Source organism: Choloepus didactylus, chromosome 2 (assembly GCF_015220235.1).
Source record: "Choloepus didactylus isolate mChoDid1 chromosome 2, mChoDid1.pri, whole genome shotgun sequence".
Taxonomy (NCBI): Eukaryota; Metazoa; Chordata; class Mammalia; order Pilosa; family Megalonychidae; genus Choloepus; species Choloepus didactylus.
This window is the reverse complement of record NC_051308.1, coordinates 45,910,058-45,935,357: the sequence shown is the minus strand read 5'-3', so window position 1 is coordinate 45,935,357 and position 25,300 is coordinate 45,910,058. Positions and strand designations below refer to the sequence as shown.

At 39.0% G+C, this 25,300-nt stretch overlaps 1 protein-coding gene across 1 annotated transcript in view; it reads right to left on the bottom strand.

Annotated features, from left to right (window-relative positions):
* PTPN14 (protein tyrosine phosphatase non-receptor type 14) overlaps positions 1–25,300 on the bottom strand; it is a 182,225-nt gene that overhangs the window by 94,712 nt on the left and 62,213 nt on the right. Inside the window, exon 2 of the mRNA XM_037823895.1 lies at positions 10,393–10,718. Coding sequence (XP_037679823.1) covers positions 10,393–10,566 — 174 coding nt within the window. The 5' untranslated portion in view covers positions 10,567–10,718. The remainder of the gene's footprint in view (positions 1–10,392; positions 10,719–25,300) is intronic.

The window sequence follows — 25,300 nt, the reverse complement described above, 5'->3', positions numbered from 1 at the left end:
TAACAGAAAACTGATTCATTCTTTATGAGCTTTAACAAAGTAGTTTTAAAAACATCGCACTCTACCACTTTATTATACATGAACTGCAACAAATCTCTCCCCCCGTATCCAGCTCTGAGTGGAAGGATCTCCTCTTCACAGCTGCCACAGAATCCCTGTTCTTGGCAGATAATGGTGGGATTTAACAGATGAAAGTGAGATTTCCACCCTTAGACTTGAAGCCTCAACCAGTTTAGTTTTGAACAACATGCTAAATGATTAAAATGAGTACTTTTATGCATCAAATTTCATCTTGATATTAGTTCATGCTAGGATTTCAGGATTAATACAACAATCACCAAAAACCTAGATCACAGCTTTTGAAGCATTCTTCTACATTTCAGTTATAGCCTAGGATGGTTTACAATGCACCTAGAAATCTGCCTTCAAAAGAATGTTTTCATTACAATGTTTAATTTTCAAAGGCATTTTTGTGCTGATGTTCCCAGTCCAGCTGGCTACCCCCTCGATGTTACCATAGATCAATCCCTGACTAGCAAAATCTGTACAAAATTTTAATTCTGAATTTACTAGAAAACCAAACATGACCTTGCCTATATAAGGCTACAGACCTAAATGTTTTAAAAGAATATTTTTAAATCAATTTACTTTCAGATGGGAGCAATGATTTGATCAGCTTTCCTCCATGATGTTTCAAAGGACAAGTTTATATCAGATATATCTATGCATTCCTCAAGAAGCAAAATGTCAAGAACAGTCAAGGTTGTATTTGTTTCAATTCAGACAAACTTGCTTGATTCTGACCCTATTGTTTGTTTCCCAGTTTCCATGAATCCATTTAAGTTGCTCCGACATGATGGATAACGTAGAGGAAATGAAATGTGGCTGAATAGAAAGACAACAGGATTTGGAGTCAGTTCATCTCCCAGCATCTCTACTCACTGCCTCAGTAACTTTGTACATGTAACTGAGCCTCCCGGACTCTTAGAGCTTTCTCATCTGTAAAAGGGGGATGATGATGACAAATACCACTCGCAGAGCCATTAGGGGAATGGATGATGCCCATGAGCCTGGCACGTGGCACATGTAAGCAACTGCTTCATCATCATCACTGATGAAGGACAGCAGGCAAACCTCAAGAACCATCTTCACCCAGCACCACTGGCATCCCTAGGAACCATGGAATTAGAAAACAGAGGCTATCTGGAAATCAACAAAAAGATGGCAACAGTGGAAGCTGGAAGGCCTATCAATGACATAGAAACCTAAAAGGTTTAAGAAAAAAAGAACATGCAACAAAGCAGTACCTCCCCTAATATTTTTGTGAGAGCTGGATTACAGGTGTTTATGAGACATCAGAACAGTACTTGGATGTTGTCCTAGGGGATCTATGATGTAGCTTAAGCTAACCTTCAAATAAGGTAATCTGGGTACTTAATTTAATAAACTTGTCTGAAAAGGATCCAAGGCAGTCCTGCATTACCCGAATTCTTTTATGGAGTATAGTGCCATACAAGGGTATTCCACTGTACTTTGGATGGCTAGGAATGAGTCTGCATATAATAAATGAGATAACATATGTAAACTATAATGCTGTATGCATAATTATTATAGTTGGAAAAAAGCCCTTTTATAAGCATGGGTGGAGAGAAGGAGGGAAAGCTTCAAAATTGCTTAATAGGCTAGCCATGATTTATTATCTTTCACTAAAAGTAGTTTTGGCATTTGGGGTGATATTTTTATGATCCAAAATTCATTTAACTTATAACATCCATTAAAATTACTAACATTCAAATTACATGGAGTCCACAGTACTTGCATAAATATTCTATAATCAGTTTTGCAAAATAAAAAAGGGGGGAGGGATTAAAATTCGTATTGCTCCAATGCCTTGAAGCTAAAATTTCAAATATTCTTTTCTTTTTTCCCACCTGGTCAGATCATTAAAGCAGAACTGACCTCTCCTAAAATATATCTAGATAAATACTCCATAGAGAACATACAACACCTACACAATGCACATACAAGCACATACACGTACACACACAGATATGTACACATAAACACATAAAAACATTCCAGTGTACACATGTTCATAAACATACGTGCACACGCCCATGCACATACACCAAAAAGGAGGAAGATGAGGGACAGAGGAATCATAGTAAGGGTTTGTTTCCTAGCTGCTAAAACAAATGGGTTGGTTTAAACAACAGGAATTTATTGGCTCATGGTTGTGAGGCTAGGAAAAGACCAAAACTGACGCATGAGCAAGGTGATGCTTTCTCCCTGAAGACTAGCATTCTGGGACTGACAGCTGATGATCCCTTGTCTTTTGGTCACATGGCAATGTACATGGCAGTGTCTTCTCCTTCTCTTCTGAATCCTGTAGACTTCCAGCTTCTGGCTTCTCCGCATGGCTTCTCTTTCTGTGTCCAACTTCCTTTGCTTATGAGGACTTCAGCCATACTGGACTGGGCCTACCCTCCTTCAATTTGAGCACACCTTAACTAATAACATCTTCAAAGATCCAATTTACAAATGGGTTCACACTCACAGGACCAGGATTTGGGACATGCCTATAAAGGGGGGACATGATTCGATCCCCAACAGTAAGGTATTAATTGTCTCTGAGCCATAATTAATGTTATACAGCACTAAATAATAAAGTAAATTACTTCTAAAGAAAAAAAAACCTAATTTATAGCACTGCAGCATTCTCTAGAGGAAACAAAGTATTTAGTGCAATTATTATTTATTTGATTAATCAAGAAATGAGTTTTCCTGTGCACAGTAAAGGAGCAGCGGGTAACCTGGAGAACACATGGCTCGGGCTTCCTAATTTTAGAAGCACTTTACCAGTCATCTAGTAAAAAGGAAAGTCCGTTTATGGACAGCCCCATCCCCACACTGTTTTGTGCTGTTGTTTTTGCAACTTAATTGAGATATATTCACACACCATACAAACCATCCAAATTATACAATCAATGGCTTATAGTGGCATCACATAGTTATGCATACATTCCCATGATCAATTTTAGAACATTTTCATTACTCCAGAACTCACGCTGTATTTGGAAGCTTTGCACAAAGTAACCTTCTCCACTTCCACCCTACTTCCCTTATTCCTCCTCTAGCTATATCTCTACTCTGGAACATTCAATAGAGAAGAAAGACCCTGCCTTGAAGCTCTTACCCTACAAGTTTAAAATGCAGCACAAGTTTATTCTGCCATGTCTCTACTGGGCCCCACAGGGAATGGATACAGCGCCTAAACTTTCACTTCAATTAACACATGCACCAGTCAACTTCCCGTGTATTATCCAAAGGACTATTAATCCCATCAGGCACATTCATAATGAGGTGCTAATTTAAACTCTAGCTCCATTTTGGAAACACAGCTTCATTGTTAAACACTGCCACATAGTTAAGGAAAATGTGAGTGAATGATTCCAAACAGAAACCACATCTACTATGACCAAAAGAATCCCATCTTATTACCTGCATAAATGCCTGAAACATTTGTATTGTTTCTGTTTGAGATTCCAAAGTAAGTCAGGTCCACCTAATCCTCATGATGCCTCTGGGCAAGTCATAAAATCCATTTTATTTCTCTAGAAAACTAGAGCACAAGGCCCTGGTGCTGTAAGTTCTGCAATGAATTTATTGCAAGGATGAGAAAAGAAGACAAAAGAACCAGTTCCCAAAGAGGGGAAACAGTTACTAAAAATGCACTACTATATACATCAATGCTACACTAAAATGTCATTTTCATGTAAGTAGTTTTCTGGTTTTGCTTTTTAACAAAAGAAGTATAAAATGTATGCATGACCTCAAAAATCTCCTTGTTTCTTCAGCTGGCAGATTTGTGTGTGAGTGCTTTATTGTTAAAGCGCAAGCCATCTTTTGGTATTATGAAAAAATTCTCACGAATAAAGGCCTTTAAAAACAGTTTGGGGTGTTTCGCATTTGTTCACTCATTTATTTGTAAAGAGATGGTGCTATCTGCCACATTATCTACTAATAGAGAAAGATTTTTGGAGGGTTTTGTACCCTACAAATTTTCCAGTTTTGTAATCAGTGGCATAGCTTTAATGCTAACTATTTGCAAGGGTTACAGATGCAATCTTGGCAATTACTAGGGATTAAACCCATGATCTTATCTCAAGCATTCTGAAGAGGTGATCAACCACAAGCAAAAGTTTAAAATATTTTGCATTAAGCTGTCTTACTCCAGTATTTCAGTTGTAAACTAAGAAACTGGGTTGATACATCTCAATGTTTAAAATATAGGAGTTACAAGTTATACAAGTTACACACAGCATTAGAAGTTTCACTGAGCTGTGGAAAATACCTCAGAAACATGACTATAAGCAGACGCTGAAACAGTACTTCATGCAATTACATTCCAATGGCTTTGGAAAATAAACCACTGTACATCAGTTGGATAACTGCAAAAAAACAACTTGTGTGCTATCAACCTCTACTCTGTGTAGGTCTGGGGTTTCCAAAACTGACACATCTATAATTAACAACTGCACCATCTTCATTTTCCTATCCAACCTCTTCATAAAAGTACAAGAAAAGAAACTGCAAAGTAACATCAACCAAGAAGCATATCTCAAAGTCCAGAGAAATCCCTTTCCTGAGGCTGCACGGCTCACTCAAAATGCAGAAAAGGACAAAGACTTACAAGTTAAGCCTGGGAAAATTATTTTCAGCTATATCTCTATATCCAGAAAATGGAGACACTGGTGCCAATTTACCTCACAGGACTGATACTAAGGTAAACAGATTTCACATTACAATCTTTACAAAGACATAAAGCATTCCAAATTCAAAAGCCAGAAATCTCCCCAGCAGCCTACTGTTCAGTCAATTCTTAATCAGTGTTGATTATTTTAATACTCTGCAAATATATACATATACGGACAAGGTTAAGCAAGCTATAAAACAGCAAAATTTCACTATTATCTGACAAGGCCAGGGAATGAGGGGTTCCATTTAATCGAGAATTCCCATAGCCACACCTAAGTAACCAATTGCCGAAAGATTAGCACAAAATCAAACTACAGATATATCCTTAATGTAATTTAACATTTCTTTCATAATGAGAAATGCATGTTAAGAGCCTGTACCTTTCTAATCTCCAATAATTACTAAAATAGCAAAATGTGGAAAAGTTAGATTTCTACTGTAGTTGATAGCTGTGGATAAATCAGCTTTCAGTAAAGATGAAAATACAAATTTGCAAATGAAAAAGGCAATAAATTGGAGGATAACTACCTACCATATGTAATGATTATAGATTTTTTAGGTTCCTTTAAAATCTAGGGCTTTCAGTCTAGCCTTAGGAAAGGCCCAAGAGTTACTGAATTTACCATTCCCCAGTGTTCCCCAGAGCACTGGACTTCCCAATAAAACAGCAGTTCTCTGCCTTGGTTAGAGATTAACCTTGAAGAGTTTCTCAAATACTTTGTTATGCCTCCTCCACTTACTGTTTTTAAATTAAAAGTTGACTCAAGATTATCCCTATAAGGAAATCATTTCAGAATATTCTTACATCTTATTGAAACTCATTAATACTATTAACATGCCCCTCTTTGCCTTTGTTAGAAAAATACTGTTCAGTGGAAATGTAATATGAGCCACATGTGTCATTTAAATTTTCTAGTAGCTACATTTTAAAAATTACAAAAAGAGGAAATTAATTTTAATGTATTTTATTTAAAGCAATATATTCCAAATATCCTTTCAATACATAATCAATATAAAATGATTAGTGAGATATTTAATTTTTTTTCATACTGTCTTCAAAATCTGATATGTATTTTATATGTAACTATACATCTCAGTTCAGACTAGCCACATTTCAAGTGCTTAATAGCCACATGGCTACAATATTGGACAATGCAGTGTTAAAACAAGGATAACTATTGAAGGAATTAAAAGACTTTGGATATTTGGGCTCAATTCAGGACCACAGTGTCTAATAACTAAAACTATATAAACATGGAACTAGCAGATTTATAAAGGACAAGGGCCCTAGTCTCTGAAATTACCATAGACTAATCTGGATAGCCTTTGGTGTCTGGTTGAGACGTCATACTATGTGCCAGGAATTGTAATATTGCAGCAGCTTAGCAAAAATGAACTCACTTAGGCCTCCCAACACCTTATGGGGGTAGCTACTATTACCACCCCATTTTCCAGATGAGAAAAATGAAGCACAGGGCAGTTAAGTAACTATCCAATATTACATAGCTACTAAGTGCCAGAGCCGGGATTCAAACTCAGACAGATTGGTTCAAACTCGCATTCCTAACCACTGAAACTCTGCTGCCTCTCATCTATTATTTTTACAATATGAGGGTTAGCTATACAGCAACACTGTTTTAACTATTTCTCTTTTAAATTGCTCAAACTATGTTGGGGAGGAGGAAGAGGTGGAAAGGGTACAAGAAGACGGGGCTCCAGATGACCTATGCTCTCTGCAAACAGAACAGCTCCATTTCTTACACTGAAGTTCCACCTAAAATTTCATTTGGGGAAAAAGTTATGTCCACCTAACCAGCTTCTCTGTTCTCCCTGTCGTGTCTCCCCTCAAATCCCCTCATTCTTTTCTGCTATTGGGTCCTTTTCCTAAAACACAAGGTGATCATTTCAGGCTCCTCCTTGAACTCCTTGGATGGCATTCCATCTCAGGGCAATGTTTTATTCTCCAAACAACTCAAAAGAATATTAAGAAAGGGCTAAAATAATTGTGAAACACTGAGTTAATCCCTCTCCACCCCCCCCTTTTTTTTAACTGTAGAAATTTTGAGATTGTTTGCCAAAGCATTTTGCCACAGAACCCTTTGCCCCACTGGACATCTCCTGGGATTAGCAGAGCGGAGTGAGAATGCATGGGTTTGAACCAGCCTCACAATTTGCCAGCCCACTGATGGGCAAAGCACCTGTGCTATGGTCTCACCATCTGTAAAATGGGGATGACAACAGTAGCCACCTCACAGACTTGTCATGAAAATTAAATAAGACGATGTGTGGAAAGTGCTCAGGAAAGTACGTGGTACATTAAAATGTGGTATTTATTTTAATTCTTCTTTGTCACACATTTTGAGAAACACTATCTTTTACAGGGTCTAGTTGAAAGTCCTTAGCTGGGAGTCAAAACCAGACTCCCACCTGCCTGTCCACACTCACCTCAATGACCCCCTTCACAGGCACAAACAGATCAGTGCAAGCTGAACTTTGCCCTTCCCTGAAAATTCCATGTTCTTTCCTGTTTCTGTACCTCAGCACAGCCTGTTCCCTTTGCTTTGTTTCTTGTTTGCCCTGTTCTCTAAACCCTAGGGCTACGGGGAGCATGAACCCTTTCATATTCTGCCTTGTTTCCCCAGGGCTTGATTCTAAGTGCTCATCCAATGTTTGTTGACCATATCAACCAGGCCTTGGCCCTTTCCAATGTTATTTTAAATAGCAAACACATTGAGTGCACTCAAAACTGGATTCAACCCTCAAAAAGCCTACATTCTTTCCTATTACAAAAGCTTCCTCATAAGGATACACCTAGATCACACAATACTTCTTAGGGCAAGCCAAACAGCCACCATATTTGGTTTCCAAACCTTTATAAAGATTAAACATTGTGTTATATTTTAGATTAATTTTCACTTCCTCCTCTAAAACACCATCTACTCCATCTGGAAAATGACCCAAATACAAAATCAAGGTGTGAGTGGAGCAGCCCCTGTGTTCACCTCTCTTCCTTCTGCTTATGGGTGGAGGATGCATTCCTCCTCCAGGTATGTATGTGCAAAGGAGGAACAAAGCATTAGGTCACTATATCTTATCCTTTAATTCAAGAGTATCTATAGAATTGATTCCTAAAAGTCCATGCTTTCAATGTTATCTGTCACGTGAAAGCATAAAATTCAAAAAGAAAATGACTTGCTCTAATGTGGATACACCTATTTAGAGCATGTCAAAATAAAGACAGCACTAAAGGCAAACCACACCTTAGAACTGGAAAATCAATCACATTACAGCAGGCATTTGACAGCAAAATCTGGACTTCAGTGCTTTATCCTTTGTGACAATGTAGTTGCGGGATAGTCAGGGGTTGACCTTTGCTCTCTCACTTAGAGAAACAATAATCTGCCAAAAGTAATTATTATCATACACATCTGCAGATACTCCTTGCCTTTCACCTTACACTCTAGCTCTACCAGTGATTTGCAGCAATGCCTTCTCAGCCCCTGATAATGGTCAGTTCCCCTGGGCTTGGAAAATCCAGCTCCCCCTACCATCTTTTCCACTTGCTGAACTCCTGTGCATCCTTCAAGACCTAGTTCCAAGAGTGATGGTTCTTTTTATCTTTCATTGAGGCTTTCTCTCCACTTGCCAGAGAGTATCCAGTGGGGCAGATTGTGCACTGCACAACTCAAAGGGGAGCCACTGCCTTTCAGGCCTCCTCCTGCCTTCTATTTTTAGCATGGATCACATTCAATCTTAATTGTTTATATAAATGTTGGACTCCCCTACTGGTCTGTGTGTGTCCTGAAGACAAAATTTTACCTTATTTATCTTAGTTTCCCCCTAAGTCCTTTAATAGTGCCTGGAGCACACTGAAGTTACTGAGTATTTTCTTTAATGGAAAACTTTTTTTTAAGACTTCCAAATTTGAACAATCATAAATTATTAGACACTGCACTAAGCATTTTCCATACAGTATCTCTTTTATTATTTACAACAACCCTTTGAGGTAGGTATCATTATTCCCATTTTACAGATGGAAAGACTGATGCCCAGAAAGGTTCAGTAACTTTTTCATGGTCACCCAGCTAACAGGAGACAGAATCATAATATGAACCCAAATCTGAGATTCCAAATCCTGTGTTTGTAACTACTTAACCATATGCTATACTGACTCCCAATGTATGTTGCAAATATTTACTTACTGTAATTTAAGTTACTGTGAGTATTCAAAAGTAAAACCACTGTATATCTTTTTAAATGTCTATAATTAAAATTTTTACAAGACTTTAGACCAGTCTCCTGATCTACATTGTTAAGGTTTTTCCTTTATGCTCATACACATATGCATGTGTGTGTGCTGAAATATGTGTACCTTAACGTGCTAATGAACAAGAGAGAGCCAGCTAGCTACCAACCAGCAAGGTCAGATCATTTCACATGTTAAGTCTATTTTGTCAGCTACTGAAGGACAAACTCCTGCACAGGAAAATAAACTTCAAAGGAAAACTTGATCACTGAAACCAAAGGATAAACACGAAGAACAGCAGGAGACAGAAGTGCTCTAGTAAAACAGTCCCCCAGAGTATGCCAGGGGGAGAGAAAGACCCCTACCCTAATTCCTTTGTGCAAGTGGAAAGAGGATGGAGTATGGGCAGAGTAGAAAGAGATCACATACGAGCCCTTCCAACAAGCACCACCACCACTTCCTTTCTGTCACCCTGAGTTACTGAACAATGACTGCTGTCACCTGGTCCCTATGGAAGTCCAGTACCTAGAACAACTACACAGCTTTCCTTGTCCTCAGGATGACTTGAATCTGAGGGGCTTGCAGTCATTTCAGTATTGGCAACCTTATCCCTCTAGCCAATGTTTCATACTCTCAAGATGCAAATGCTTTAGTGTGGATTTCCCACAAAAGTCTCTTCTGAATATCTGTAAGACTGAAAAAAGCAGGGCTTGCTTCTTACAAATGGCATACTGCACTAAACATTTCTTGTAAAGACTGAGAACACGACTGTCTTAACTAGTCAAGTGTTTGCTTGAAGCCAAAAAGGAGTCAAACAGACCTTACAAAGCAAATGAGTACCATGAGAAATCTGAAAAGGAACAACCCCCAATTCCACAAGCCCCTACAAAACGCCTTTCTAGGCATGTTCACTTCAAATGTTTTTTTTTTTTTTTTTTTAAGAGGAAAATATAGAAACAAACAAAAAAGCAGCTGCATCCATCCCGTGTGTGGGAGCCTTATCCTTGATACGTAGCCAGGATGCCAAAATATCAGCTACCTACTCAATTGTTTTAAAGAGAGAAAACGGCTTTGGGGGCCTCTTTTTTTCAACTCCCCCAAAACCTCCTCACCAGCTGAAATGAAAGGGAAACCACCACCCAGAGTAAGCTCTAGGTGGTGTTCTTGCTTCTTACAACATCAGAGCAGGTTCCCTGATCCACAGGAGGTTGATAAGCTCAAGCCCATGCTAAGAATAACAGGATTCTGATAAACACATCACTTAAGCTGAAAAACGCGGCAGGTTCCCAGAGACAGACAACTGGTTCCTTCAGCGAGTTCCCCCTCCTACATACCCCTACACACACACACACACACACACACACACACACACACACACACATTCTTACCTCTCGCAACTCCAGCCTCTGGGCCACAGCCTCCAGGCACTCTTGCCCCGTGCTTTCCACTGACAGCGTGCACTCGATGACATTGCTGTCCAATAGGCGGATCCGGGTGACAAAACAGTTTTTGCTCAGGACATTATAGCGCCGTGTCCGGCGAAGCTTCAGACCAAAAGGCATGGCGATGCGGTCCTTGGAAGCCGCCTTCCTCTCTTGGCACACACGCCCGAGATGTCTTCAGCAGGTTCGTGACTGGGTGGTCACACTACCAACCGTGCTCCTCCAAATACAGAAAAAGGAGTCCATGCCCAGCGTGGCACTCTGCAATATAGCTACAAATGGAAAATAAACAGGAAGTTCATTAGCTGGAAGGGAAGCTGTAGATGGTGTGGGGTACACCACACACAAGCAGACACACACAGCCTGACAGGTGAACATCCAGACCAAGAACCAGCAAACTCAGTAGCTCCTAAGTGTCTTGGCAGATCCTGCACACTTTAGCCTATCCTTTAAGGGTGATGGGATAAAATCCACCTTATGTTGAGGAAACTAAGGTTCAGAACTTATCCAAGGATGCAGAGAGTAAAAGGCAAACCCAAAATTCAAACCAATGTCTCTCCAACTTCCATTCACATGCTTTTTTCACGGTACAATCCTGTCTGCTCAAGAAAGCAATTGGGATGCAATCTGAAAACGTTCTGTGAAAAACACCGACATAAATAATCTCATTTCAACCTCATCAGCAACTCTGTAGTGTAGATTTCATTATCCCTATTTCACAGATGAGAAAAGTGAGGCTCAAATGATTTAAGTGACTCACTGAACCAGAGCTTAAAATATTATCTTGCTTCTCTTCACTCTTCGTATCACTGCTTCTCTGCTTTTATTTACACTATTGACTTTATTTTTTATTTTATTCCTATATTGTATACATTTATATTTATTTTATTTTTATCTTATTACTTTATTTTTATTAACATTAGGATGGATGATGTAAATGGAATACACATTAAATACAGTCACTTTCCACTTAAACTTTTTTTTAAATTTTTTAAAAAGAATTCTTTAATGCATTTAAAACCACTACTCTTTGTCCTTTTTTCAGCAAATATAGACAGTTAGATGTGGGAACCACCCTACCATCATTTTGTTCCTTTAAAACACATTTGATGCAAAAGCCCTGTCACCAAATTACGAATCATTTAAATCACTAATGATGAGGTTTACTGAAAGAGCCTGGTGCCACACCAAATGAAAACAATGGCATTACTGCCATGGTGAGCTGAAGAAAACAACAACAAAAGTAGTTTCACTACTCCATCTTGGGCGAGCAATGCTCTCAGTAGGAGGTTCATTAAATTTATCTTTCAAATTAGTGAGGAATGCCCAGATAGCTTTTCTGTTCTATAACGTGTTCTCCATTAACTTCATAGGACCATCTCTTGCTCATATGATTGTTCTGTTCACTTCATCCCCTAAGCCAGGCAGATCCACCCAGTCTTCACACCCTTCACGCACCTGCCGACACAGGATTATCCCTGAGTCCCATGACACTGGGTAGAAAAATATGAATAACTACAATTTGTATGAATTCTTGAGTTAATGTATAAAATGGCTTCAATGTTTATAAAGTACTCCCTGTCAGTACCCTAGGCCTCATGGAGGTTGTCAGGGCACAACCCTACAACACAGCAAAGCACACGCCCCAGAGATCCCACAGCCCTCGGCGCATTCCTTAGCGTGACAGGTATATGTTTTATGATGGCTTAAAATACACATGCTAGAGACTCTGGCTTGGTAAAATATATTAACATTTCTAAATCACTTTAGGTTGACAGAGTATCATGTTTACTTCCAAGGTAGGACAACCTGTTATCTTGACATCTACAGGAAAAAATATGGAGGGCCCTATCCCCCTAAAAACAGAGCCAGAATTCAAATGCAGAGCCCTTAAGTGTTTACAACGAACACATTCCTTCAACTTGTCGAAGCACAGGACAGAAGACAGCAAGATTCAAATCCTACATTAGCCAGAGAGCCTCAAACAGAGGAAAATATTTGCTTTGTGGGCACAAGCCACATTTCTAATCCTGGGCCAGGCCCTTTACATTTGGGTGTGTCTCACCTTAAACACCGATGAAAGAATGTGGCTGGCTTGGTGCAAATGTATGCCAACTACTATTAAAAACAATCCCTACTACATATTCTATGGGACGCCATCCACAATATATAGTTAAGTGAAATAAAAAGTTAACTGCTCAACAATTTGTATAGATGACTCAGTTTTTTAATAAGTGAACAAAAACACATCACAAATAAGAGTGTAAGTTCACAGAAATTAAGAACAGTTATGGCTACACGGCAGTGATATTAAATACAACTCTCATTTTACATTTTATCTTTCTAAATTGCTCTAACATACTATAGATATGCCTTATAGTATTTTTGTAAATAAATATTATAATATATATATTTTTTAAAATAGCTGTATATTATTTGTGTAAATATTTTTTAAGGACATTATCTATTGAAAAGGGTGTATCTGGAGAAACATTTTTACATTCATGGTAACAGAGACAATCTCATAATATATCTCTTAGAAAATACATGACTATTTTAAGTTTTTAAAAAAATTTTTTTTAATCTTCAACTTGCGAGACACTTTCCAGGTAAGGTCTCAACAAAAAGTTGTGAGAAAGCTGGTCTGGTCCTTCTAAAACTCAGTGTCATGAAATAAAAAATGGAGGTGGGAAGAGATCAACATGGTGGCAAGAATACTCTAGAGTACAAGATTAAAGAGTAAAATAAAATGCAATGTGTGGACCCTGATTAAATCATGGTTTGAAAAAAATTGGCTATAAAAGGCATCGGGAACAATTAGGGAAATTTGAAATACAGAATGTATAAGATGTATAAGATGCCATTAGAACATTATTGTTAGTTGTCTTCAGTTTTTGAGAACGGAATTGCAGTTATGTAAGAGAATGGCTTTAGGAGACACCAGCAAGTATATGTAGGGGCAAAATGTCAAGATGCCTGTAACTTACTGTCAAATAATGAAATAATGTCAACAACAACACATACACACGTAAGCACATACACATTATTGGAGTCGAAAAAAATATAACAAAATGTTAACAGTTGTTGAATCAAGCTGGTGGACGCAGATAGTCACTGTAATATTCTTTTAATTTTTCTGTATGCCTAAAACTTTTAATAATCAAAAGTTAAAAAAAAAAAAAGGCAACCCTCAGTGCAAGTACTAAACCCGCTCCAATCACATCTACTCATAAAGGCTCAGTTCAAATGCTGCTGCCTCTTTCACGGATTTCTCAGAGCCTTCCAGTCAGAAGTAATCTTTTCCTCATCTGAACTCCCACAGTCATCTGTGTTTACCTTAATACACAAATCCATCGTATGTTAAAAATACTAGCACACTTTGTCTCTAAACTCCTCCAAAATTAGAAGCACACCCTCTCTGTCTTTAAAATGGCATTAGTTACCTAAATTAAAAGCCCATGATATGTACACTCAGGACATACTTTCAGGCAACTCTTTTCAGACATCCCTTACCTTTAGGAAGGGCCACACCTAAAATATCCCAGGTAAACAATCTGTTTGACACTAACCTGTAATGATAGGTTTAGAGAAGATGATCTTTTAGGCTCTTTCAGTTTTAACATTTTAATAGTATATGAATTATCCACCATTTTTAAGCTCTCGAAGAATCTATAGCGCATGTGTCACTATTCCACCATTTAACTGTCCACACAGGCATAAAGTTTTACCTTAAACATAACCCTGTTCCCTGTGGTATTTTAAACCCAATTCCTCTGTTTTGTCCTCTGTTTAAGCAGAGATTAAAATATCCCACCATATAATGTGCTTGATATTAGGTCATCCTCCAAGCAGCTCCCCTCTGTTAACAAGTTCTGCCTGGCACCTTTCCACTTTTCCTATGGGCTCTCTGGGGCCTCATCATATTCACTTTATCACATGAACACTAAAAAAACCTAGAGCTAAATGCCATATTCTCATACAAACACAGATTTGACATGTTAGATTTTTCTGATGAAACTTGCTTTCGAAAAAGATAAATTAGAGTCATCATTCTATTTAATACAATTTTTAAAATAGAAAGCTACTTTAAACATTTTATTTATCTACTTTTCAAGAACATGTTTAGTAAATATTGCCAAGGTGCAAGTATTTCCAAGATTCATCCATGTATGTTAAAGCCATGCTTTTTTTTTTTATAATATAGATGATAAAACAGAATAAATTAGGCTAATTTCAAAACATAATCTGCCAATTCTCTTTATCCTAAGAGCATCTCAGAAAGAAAAGTAGCATCCGATAACAGAGTTAAGCCCTGACACTTCAAAGATTAGAGCAATTCAGAATATAAAGCAAAGGGGGAAAAATGGCAGGGAAAGTGCCCCAAACTCTCAACTCTCTAGCTTCCAAAGGCCTTGTCTCAGGGAAGATCATCTTAGTGTTTTCCAAGCAGTGACACAATTGGAAACTGAATAGTGAAGATTGTAATAAGGAAAGATGCTCGCTCGAAAGGAGGGAGAGAATGAAGTTGATGAGCGGTTCTTCCTGCAAACTAGTCTACTATTAGAAAACAAAACATGCACCAATCTTCATGCAAAAACTGGCTTTTCATAAGAGAGGCCTGGGTTGAATGCCAAGTTGTATACACTCTCTGAGCTTTAGTTTACCTACCTATAAAAATAATATTTATCCCACATAGCTGTGAAGAGTAAATGAGAAAATGCTTCTGTTCAGCACCCAATAGGTATGGGGATGTTCCCTTCCTATTCTCCCTCATAGTATGTTAAGTTTGCTCCAAAAGAAAACAAGATAGTTGAGAAAACAAGGACATGGGTAACTTACCACCTTACACCTTAGAGGAGAAATCGTCTATAAAAGGGAGGAGGAAGGTAAGGCCAAGCAAAGAGAAATGCAGGGAAGTACATGAAGTTACTACCATTCCATGGGGCAACTGTCCCAAGTTTAAAGCCAGACCACACATTCTCCCCACACAACCAATGCAACTTTGCTATTACCAAAACTCCAACCCCTGAAGCAAAAGGAGATGATCATTAGATTAAGTGGCCAAAGAGCCCATCCTGAATGGGCAAGAAAACTGTAGACTTACTTTTTACCCCTTGGTCAATCACTGGCTTATTGGGTCTGGTCTTAGCAAATGTCCTTTTTTTCAGGGGAAAACTGGTCCCCAACTGCCACTGGTCTTATGAGCCCATATGGCTCTCTCCCTACCTGAAACCACATTGCCATCTCCCCTACACTACATGTGTCTTGGCTCCCCAAACAGAAACCAAAGGGAAAGATCTGCATCAGATTCAGCTTTGTTGTCTACTATAATCCTAAAATGGAGCTTTGTACATGGTAGGAAGCTAAATAAATATTTGTCATGATGACAGAAAGAATGAATCCTGAGAAAGCTGCATTTTTGAGGCTAAGGTAGGGCAGGCGCCTCCAGTTCATCTCAATAACGCTTCAGATCACTTGAGGAATCTGAAACCTTAGGTCTGACTTTTGGATGCTAAATAGAGATTTAAGCCACGGAGAGCTGGGGCTAGAGTTATTAGCTCACTGGCGCTTAGTTTGGGGGGGCGAGGAGAACCGAGAGTTCCAAAAGGATAGTCCCACACCCAAGTTTTCCTTTTTCAGCCCATGCCATGTCTTATACTGGATTGGCCTCACAGACCAGAGAGATGCCAGATGCCATAGAATGTCTTCGCAAAAAAATATAATAGAACTACTGATGCAAGGGAGAAAAAAATGTTCTACTGCATCCATGACGGATGAAAGCAATTTGTTGGGATATTTGCTCTGTAAACACTGCACTTTAAAGGCCTTTTATAGAATAGGCTACAGTGGGAGAGAACACACAGAAAGGCTTCAAAGTTGCTTTTAAAACCCACTCCTGAGCAGTTAATCAGCTTCATAAAACTCTAATATGAAGGTTCCATCTTTAACTATGAGCTGTGGATTTCCAGTATTTGGTACTCTCATTTTTTTTTTTTTTATAAACAATCAACAACAAAAAAAAAGCCTTCGAAATTGAAAATACAAAGTAAAAGAGCTTTATCATAACATTGAAAAAGTCACTTGGCTGATTTGGTAAATCCTGAAATATGACTGTAATAAACGGAGATACCTTTCATGAATATCAACTGAACACAGTTTAATCCCCTCTACTGAATGACCCGTACTGTCTTTAAGGAGATGAAAGGAAATTAAAAATCCAAGTCCTAAACTCAATCACATTTTCTTTGTATTTCCCTAGCCATGTTTTCTATACTTTCCTTTTTTTTTCTACCCCTAAAGATAAGTTCTGAAATCACCAAGAGAAGTTAATTGCTGTTCAGCTGCATCCTATATTTACCAACAGCTTCTGGAATTTTTCCAGCATTCCATATTATTACAACTCCTAAACACACCTCACAGAACTATGTAATCCTGGCCTGGGTGTGAGAAAGAAAAAATTGACGCAACTTGTCTATCCTGTATAGAAGCCTGCATAAGGCAAAGCTTAGTTTTGTTAAGTTCTATGTCATTTTCATAAGACAGGTTATAAAAGGGATGGGAGTGGGAGGGAATGGGAAAGAAAAGAGTTAAAAATTACATCTCTGATTTCTCCTAAAGAATAACAGGAAGGAAGCTAGGTATTCTTTGAGGGGGGTGGGGATTAGACTTTAATCTCCGTTTCTTCTTTTAAGTTTTTCATAGTTAGGCAGTACCCAAATTATACCCATACATGAAATTATTTTTAGACAACAACTGCAGTTTTTATGAATAGTTTAAAACGCAAGCCCCTAACTTTAGTCGCTAAAGAAAACAACAAAAGCAGAATGGTCACATCTTAAAATTCTCATTTCCCTCCTACTAACTCACTTTCAAATGTTTGGTGGTGAGATGGAGAGAAATTAGTCCAAAAATACATTTTCCATCTTTTCCATGGACTAACCATATAAATGACCTTTCAAGGCCTTTCCTAAGCCATTTATGAAGTGAAAAGAGAAAGACTCCTGCTATATTGTACTCCACTTGCAGGCTACACAGCAACCTCAACTATGCAGAATATAAGTAACAACCAGGAACAGGACCAAAATATCCTCTGAACAAACATCTCAAAGACCCCAATTCCAATGTTGTAAACTTTGCACAGGAAGCAAAAACGCCCTCATAGTTCACTGACTCAAACTTCACATACAGTTTCTTACAAGTTCCTCGGCTTTGCTTCTTAGCCCTCTGCAGATTACACAGAGGGGAGGGGCTGTTACAGATGGGCTAAAAACTGCAATAAAGGAGGTGACAGGTAAACGATGAAAAGTATTCCCCAGCCTAGAGGCCAGGGGACGGGTCTCTTGGTCAAAAACACCCTTTAATAAACCGGAAAGATTCAGTAACATTCCACATACTCTACCCAAGGAGACAAAAAGTAAGTACATTTTACATTAATTCCAATCCCTGGTGGTTAAAAATAATAGTGACAAAAAAATGTTCTTCACAAGTAAGGCTTCCATTGTCTGGAATGACTTTTTCCCTATGCAGGGGTTCTCCATCTTTCATTCCTGCTCCAAAATTCAGAAGCAAACTCTCAACTACTGAAAGCTGTCATTTTGCAACTGGGGAGTGGAAGAGTGGGAAGCAACCCTATGGGAGGACCAGTAGTTTGAAAAAGCCATCCAGGTTACTGTTTAAAAGCCCATTTCCCCACCCCTTTGTTTTGAGGATCACTGCCCTGAGGTTTCTGAGACACGGGTTTTCCCCATACAAAGGTTCTTACAAAATGAAAGTTTTCATTTTTGACCTTACTGAAACTGTTCTCTTAAGGCATACAAAGAGTGCCCTGAATATCTGTGGATGAAATAATATATTGTCTGGGATTTGCTTCAAAATAATGGGGTGGGGGAATTGTTTGGGGGTGCAGATGAAACAATATTGTCCATGAGCTGATGTGTATAGAAGCACACTGGGGTTACACACCATTCTCTCCAGTTTTGTACATGCTTTAAATTTTCGATAATAAAACTGTTTCCTTTTGAAAAAATGAAGCATTTCTTAAACAGTTTTGTAAAACCACCTGGTAAAATAGTTAACTGAATCCACTTTGCAGAGGTGTGTTACACAAAAAAGAGCTTAGAAGTTTCCTTCCGCCTTACCCTTCTTGCCCTTCCAAAGTAAAACTTGCATTTAACTAGATCAAACTGACAGCAAGAGACGTCCATTTCATTTTTTAAAGATGGCAGGAAAAATTAATTTTGCATGTAAAGGGACAAGCTGAATAAAGTGCAAAGCACAATCAACCAGGCATAAAATAGAACGTTTCTCTGTCAAACTTGAATCATCAACTCTATCAGGAAAATACCTGTCTCTGATTTGCTTCTCAAATGAGCTTTCTCTTGTCTACTCTTGCCAGGAATGCTTTGTCCTATGAGAAACCAGCCTCCTTTGAGAGTGGTGAAATCTGCAACTCTTCAATTCCAGTTTTTTTTTTGCGGTCAGTATCTATACCTAGTGTGGTAGGTGCCCTGGAACTGTCAGAGCTAATCAGGAACCAAAATGGGAGATTCCCCGCAAGTGTCAGAACACCGAAAAGGCAATGATGAGTTCCACCATTTATTAAGGAGATACAATGACAAGGGCACTCTGCTGAGCATTATCTCCACAGCCCTACAAAATGGCTACTCTTATTACACCCATTTTACAGACTAGGGCACCAAGGCCCAGAGAGTTTAAAGAACTCGCCCAAGATCACACACAGTTATGGTAGTCGAGCTCAGAACCCAGAGCTCTGCCTGGCCCTCCATTCTTACTCAATGAAGCATGCCGATCATATGCAGACAGAGGGTTGGAACCTATGACCTAGTAATGTCAGAAAGCAACCACATTCCATAAGGTTCTGGCTACACCATCTGCAGACTCCTTTTGCTCACCCATGGAGGTCTGCAGATATGTTGGAGATGAACCCAGAGGCTGGTGCCCCAATGTCAGTCCTAGGTTGACCTATCCAGAGGCCACGGCAGCAGATTCAGAGTCTCATCCCATCTTACCAGGTGCCTCTTACCTAGACACCTTTCCTTCTACACTAGCAGTCTGTTGCAGAGTGGGACACTCCTGGCACGCCACAAATAATCCCTTCTTCAAAAATTCTAATTTTAAACACACAACCACAAAAGTAACTGGGGGTTTTCCCACCTGGGCCTATGGCTCACTCATCAAAGCAAAAGAAACTTGCTGAAGGTAAACGTACCTTTAACTTGCTTCACCCATCTCTGGATATTTGAGTCCTGAAAGAATGAACGTGATGAAGACAGGGGCTCTTCATTACAGGCTGTTGCCTGTGAACTCCCTTAGCAAAGTTTTCCACACCTCCATTTCCGTTTCCTTCCTGCCCAGGCCGGTGGGCGAGTTCCCTCAACTTCCCTCCCAGGTCCAGGGCTTCGGATGGGAGGGTTCATGCGTGTCACTTCCTATCCAAACAGTGAGCAGCAGCCAAGCAGCTCTGCCAACTGTGTCCATTGGGGTCTGAGATCAGCACCGAGCTTCCCTGGGTACATCGCCTCATCTGCTCATTTTCCTAGCCCCACCAAGCGCCTCACCCAGAGGCAAAGTAATTTCCGCCCTAAAGGCATTTATGAGCTATATGGCCATGGCTCCGAAGTTGCATATACAGTAAGGAGATACCAGCACGAGCCACCTCTCAGGGTGGTTGTGAGGGTTGTGTGAGTTAATCATATAACATATGAAGCGCCAGCACAGTGCCTCGCACATAGTAAGCACCATTTGTTTGCTCTTACTGCCGTCATTATTGCTACTACTTCACTGAATACTGCAAGAAGTCCAAAGAAACACAGACTGCCTACCAAGAACACCAAAAGTAAAAATTGCTTCCCAACAAACCAATGGTTATAGAGCAGAGAATTTTAAAAAGCTAAGGCTACTCATCACAAGGAGACAAGACATGAAAGCAAAACAAGCAACTACAGGCCCACTGACTTGGAACTGGGACAGGGTGCCCAGCAGGGTTCAGATATGTGGCCACTCCAGCGAGTCGGGAAGACTGCATGTGGGTTCTAAAGTGTTATAACGCAATCACTTCTCCAGAGCCAGAAAGCTGAATCAGAGGGAAAGAATAAAAACAGGTATGAACTAGTGTGAGCTGTTAAAGAGTTGTATAATCCAAACTGATATAACCAAATGTTAATTACTAATCGGGAAAACAAAGCTGCTAAAGAGACAGCCATGCCACATATTAAAGGTAGACACACACACACACACACACACACACACACACACACACACACACACACAACATTGCTCAAGTGAGTGGGTACTGGAACAACTGATGTTATACTAAGTAGCTCTCAGAGACATTACAGAGAAAAAGAGCCTGTCGACCTCTAGCTCATTAACTTTATGGCTATAAAAACAATTTGCTAGTATGCTATCATTCCTGCTACCATTGGTGACTTAAAAATCTGAAGATTTGCTCAGCTGTCTGCATTCATGCTGAGCAAGCCTGGACCTCAGGAGATGATATGCTGTGCGTAGAGATGGTTCACGCATAGCTGGCAACCCTGTGGGGTGTGAGCAAACTGAAGGAAGGCAAACGTCAAGGACTTCAGTTCTCGAATTGGGCTCTTAGCTCTTAAAACATGAAAAACTTAAAATGTACAACTTCTAACAAATTCATACGTCAAAAATACAGCAACTACTATACACAATAAACCTGATTCAAGAGGCTCCCTTTGCTCTTTTGATAATACCTATGTTTCCAGAATGCCAAAGATTTCAAACATCCCTGGAAATAAATACCATTTACTAAAACTTCTGTACATAAACAAATTCCTGAGAAAATAAATCTGTTCTTCAACTCAACTGTAAGAGGGCAAGAACCAGTGAAGTTCTACACAGCTTTTATAACCCCAAAATTCCTTTGCACTATAATTAACATATTCTCTGACTCAGCATTTCTACTTCGGGAAAACTCTCAGAAGTGAAAGCAATGATTCCTAAGGATCATAAATAAAGATGCTACAGTAACCATGTCTCTAGTGGGAGCATAGGGGACTGAAAGCAACTTGAATACCCATAGAAGAGTAAGGTCCAAATAAATTTGGGCATATAGACATTATATAGGGCATTATGCAATTACTGAAAATTATTTAAATCTATGTCTTATTGGGAAAAGTTGCAGAGCAATGTGTAAGGCAAAACCAAAATTGGTCATCGTGTGTGTGTGTGTGTGTGTGTGTGTGTGTGTGTGTGTGTGTGTGTATGTTTACATGAGCCTGGAGAAAGGCGTGAAGCATTTCCAACCTCAAAGGGATGGAAGGGGAGGCAGAGAAGAAACAGCTACTTTTTCTTTATAAAATCTTTGGATTTTTAATGTTGTAATTTTTTTACCCCCATTTTTTTTTCTTTATTTTCAAATTCATTTTTATTGAGATATATTCACATACCATGCAGTCATACAAAATAAACTGTACATTCAATTGTTTACAGAACCATTATATAGTTGTGTGTTCATCACCAAAATCAATTTTTGACATTTTCATCACCACACATACAAAAATAATAAGAATAAAAATTAAAGTGAAAAAGAACGATTAAAGTAAAAAAGAACACTGGGTGCATATATTTTTTTTTTTTGCCCCCATTTTCCTACTCATCCATCCCTACACTGGACAAAGGGGAGTGTGGTCCATATGGCTTTCCCAATCACACTGTCACCCCTCATAAGCTACATTTTTATACAATCGTCTTCAAGATTCATGGGTTCCAGGTAACGCTGTATTTTAAAAATATTTTTTTAAACTATCCAACCTATGCCCCATCCTACATACTATAATATAAGAAAATATTGAAGTCTTCCCTTTAGTAATATTAATAACTATGCCAGTTATCATTTATCATTTCAGCGCTTTTATCATCAAACGATTACTAGGTACCAAGAATTGTGTTAAAGGCTTTTAGACACATTATCTTATTTAATCCTCATAATACCAATTTATGGATAAGGAAACAGAAGCTACATAACCTACCGAAGTTGAAGAACTAGCAGGTGGCAGAGGCTGGCTCCACAGCCCAGTTTCTCATCACTAAATTATACCTTAGGATGCATATTTACTATATATGCCCCTTCATGAATAACAAAAGGGACCGCTCTCTCATTACTACATGACCTGCAACAAGATACACAACCATTTGTTGACTAAAGGTAAAAGCAAACTAAAAGAAGAAAACACTACAGATCAGCATTCCTTTTCAAAATTAGAACTGATTAAAATCACTTAAATCCTGGAAACTGCATTAAAAAATTTCATTCTTTTGAATTATTAGAATTATAAACGTCATTCTTCTTCAACTTTAAAATTTTTAATAACCTTTAATTTTTTCCTGATTTTAAGTTCATTACATGAAATTCACAAGTTATGGTAACCTAAAAGGAAGAAAATTAACTCACACACAATCATCATCCAGAGATGACCAATGTTAAAACTTTTGCATATTTTATCCCATTCTTCTATTTAATTTGTTTATATAATCTGGATTGTACTATATGGTTCGATATTTTTCCCTTTTCTGATTATAATGTATAATTTTCCCATATTACTAAAAACTTCAAAAAAACATTTTAAACTGCTACATAAATACTACTGTACAGATCACTAGTTTTATTTAGCCATTCTCCATTGCTGAAATGCTAGGCTGGTTCTGACTTTTTACTATTTTTCAAAAATATTTGCCTTTACTTCTGATTCTTTCTTTAATGTATATTCTTAAGAAGGAGTTTTACCAAGTCAAAAACTATGTATTTTTAGAAGTCTCTCACTGCATCTTTCTAAACTGCTTCCCAAAAGACTGTCAAATGCAAAAGGTATGTCAAATCAATATGGCTTCCTGTAAAATGAATGAAGAAATGTTGTCTTTAGTACTTCACTAAATAGCAGCATAGTATAAAATAAAAAGGAATTGAACTTGGAGTCAAAACACCCAAGCTGAGGTTGTAGCTTTTCCTCTTACTGGTTTTTTTTTTTTTTTTAACATCATAAACTTGATTTCTTAAGCTATAAAGAAAAAACTGCTATATTAATTATAACTTCGTTAAAGGAAAGGGATCTCACAATGTGCCATGATTCTCCAGGGTGGCAAAAAAGCTAATAGAAATTCTCCATTCAAAATATGATACATCAGAGGGCGGGGCAAGATGGTGGAGTGGTGAGGAGCAGAATTTCGTCTCTCCCCTAGAGCAGCTGGCAATTACCCAAGAACTATATGAAACAGTGTTTTCGGGGTCTCCAGTAACCAGTCCCACATTGGACACAAGTTTGGAATTGGAGGAAAAGCTGAGATCGCAGCGAACATTGTAAGTTTCCCGGACCAGGGGTCTGGCGCCCCTCCCCACCCAGACCTCACAGACTGTCTTGCTGACAGCTCCCTGAAAGGGGGGAAAAAAAAACAAACAAAAAACAGCAATCTGCTGAGGGCAAGAAGGGAGGCTCAAACCAGCCTCAACTGCAGAATTAATTAACAAATTAATTAACTAACTTTGGGAGCTGGGGTGCTAAAGAAGGGCTGGGCTCCAAGAAGTGGGGGCATGTAAAAGCGGGCACCCATTCCCAGACTCCAAAAAAGCCATTTTTTTTTTCCCCTTACATTTTGTCCCTTCTGGCTTCTCGCTGATCCCTTATCTTTTTGCATTTCAATAGCCTCCGGCAGGGGTGGAACTGAAGCGGTTGGAGAGTAATTATCAGACAATAGCCCAAAGCATATCTTTAAATGCTCTATTCTGACACTGACAAAACTTCCAGGCTGGAGAAAAACGTTTAAAAGAGACTCTTTTTTTTTTTCCTTTTTTCTTTTTCTTGATTTCTTTTCTACTTTTTTTTTAAATCTAAAAGTAATATATGTGGTTATTTTCTATCGGAAAGCCCTCAACAGGGACTGGGCTGGGCTTGAGGGGAGACAGAGTACCTGCAGTGTCTTTGAATTCCGTATTCACTACTGAAGGCCTCCACCCCCCGTCTTTAATTGGCAACTCATGCTGACCAAGGAATCTACCTGGAGAGGCCCCAAAGAGGAGAGAGGAGAAGGGAATAGTGCCCCTGAGAGACAACTGGAATTCTGAGGATGGGGAGAGTGGAGGGAGGCCCAGCTCAACTGGCAGTCCTCCTTCTGGGAATTCAGACCCCAGGGGCTGGAATTCAGATTCCAGCTTCAGTCAGCCAGGCTCCGGACAGGATCAGAGTCACCAGAAGAATTAAAGGCTCCATACCTCCTTACACTGGTGGGGGAGCTGCGGGCTGGCCAGCACCACCTGCTGGACAGGAGAGGAAAAGCACCAATTCTAAAGGCCTCATAGGAGGGTCTCATTCTCAGGAAAACTCCATACCCTCCCAATGAGACCTGGGCCTCACTAGACTGGGAAAATCTGACTAGGGTCGACCATATCTGAGGAGACCCACTCACAAAAAGGTTACATAGAGGCAGAGCAAGAAAGAAAAAACAAGAGGGGAAAAATTCCGATCAACTAAATAGAACCTAAGTTAGAGGTCTAGAATAAGTTGAACTGAATAACAGAGGCCAGAAAACAAAGCCAACCAACAAGAAAACCACTAAGTCAAAGACAGAAAACAAGCTCCAAAATAAACTAATCAAGAGAATCAGATGCCTAGACAACTTAAGATAACAAGCCATACCAGGAAACACGAAAACATGGACCAGCCAAAGGAACAAACTAATAGCTCAGCTGAGACACAGGAGTGGAGGCAACTAATGCTAAATAAATTTGATGAAATGAAGGAAGATATAGCAAAAGAGCTGAAGGATATAAAGAAGACACTGGCTGACCATAAAGAAGAATTCATAAACT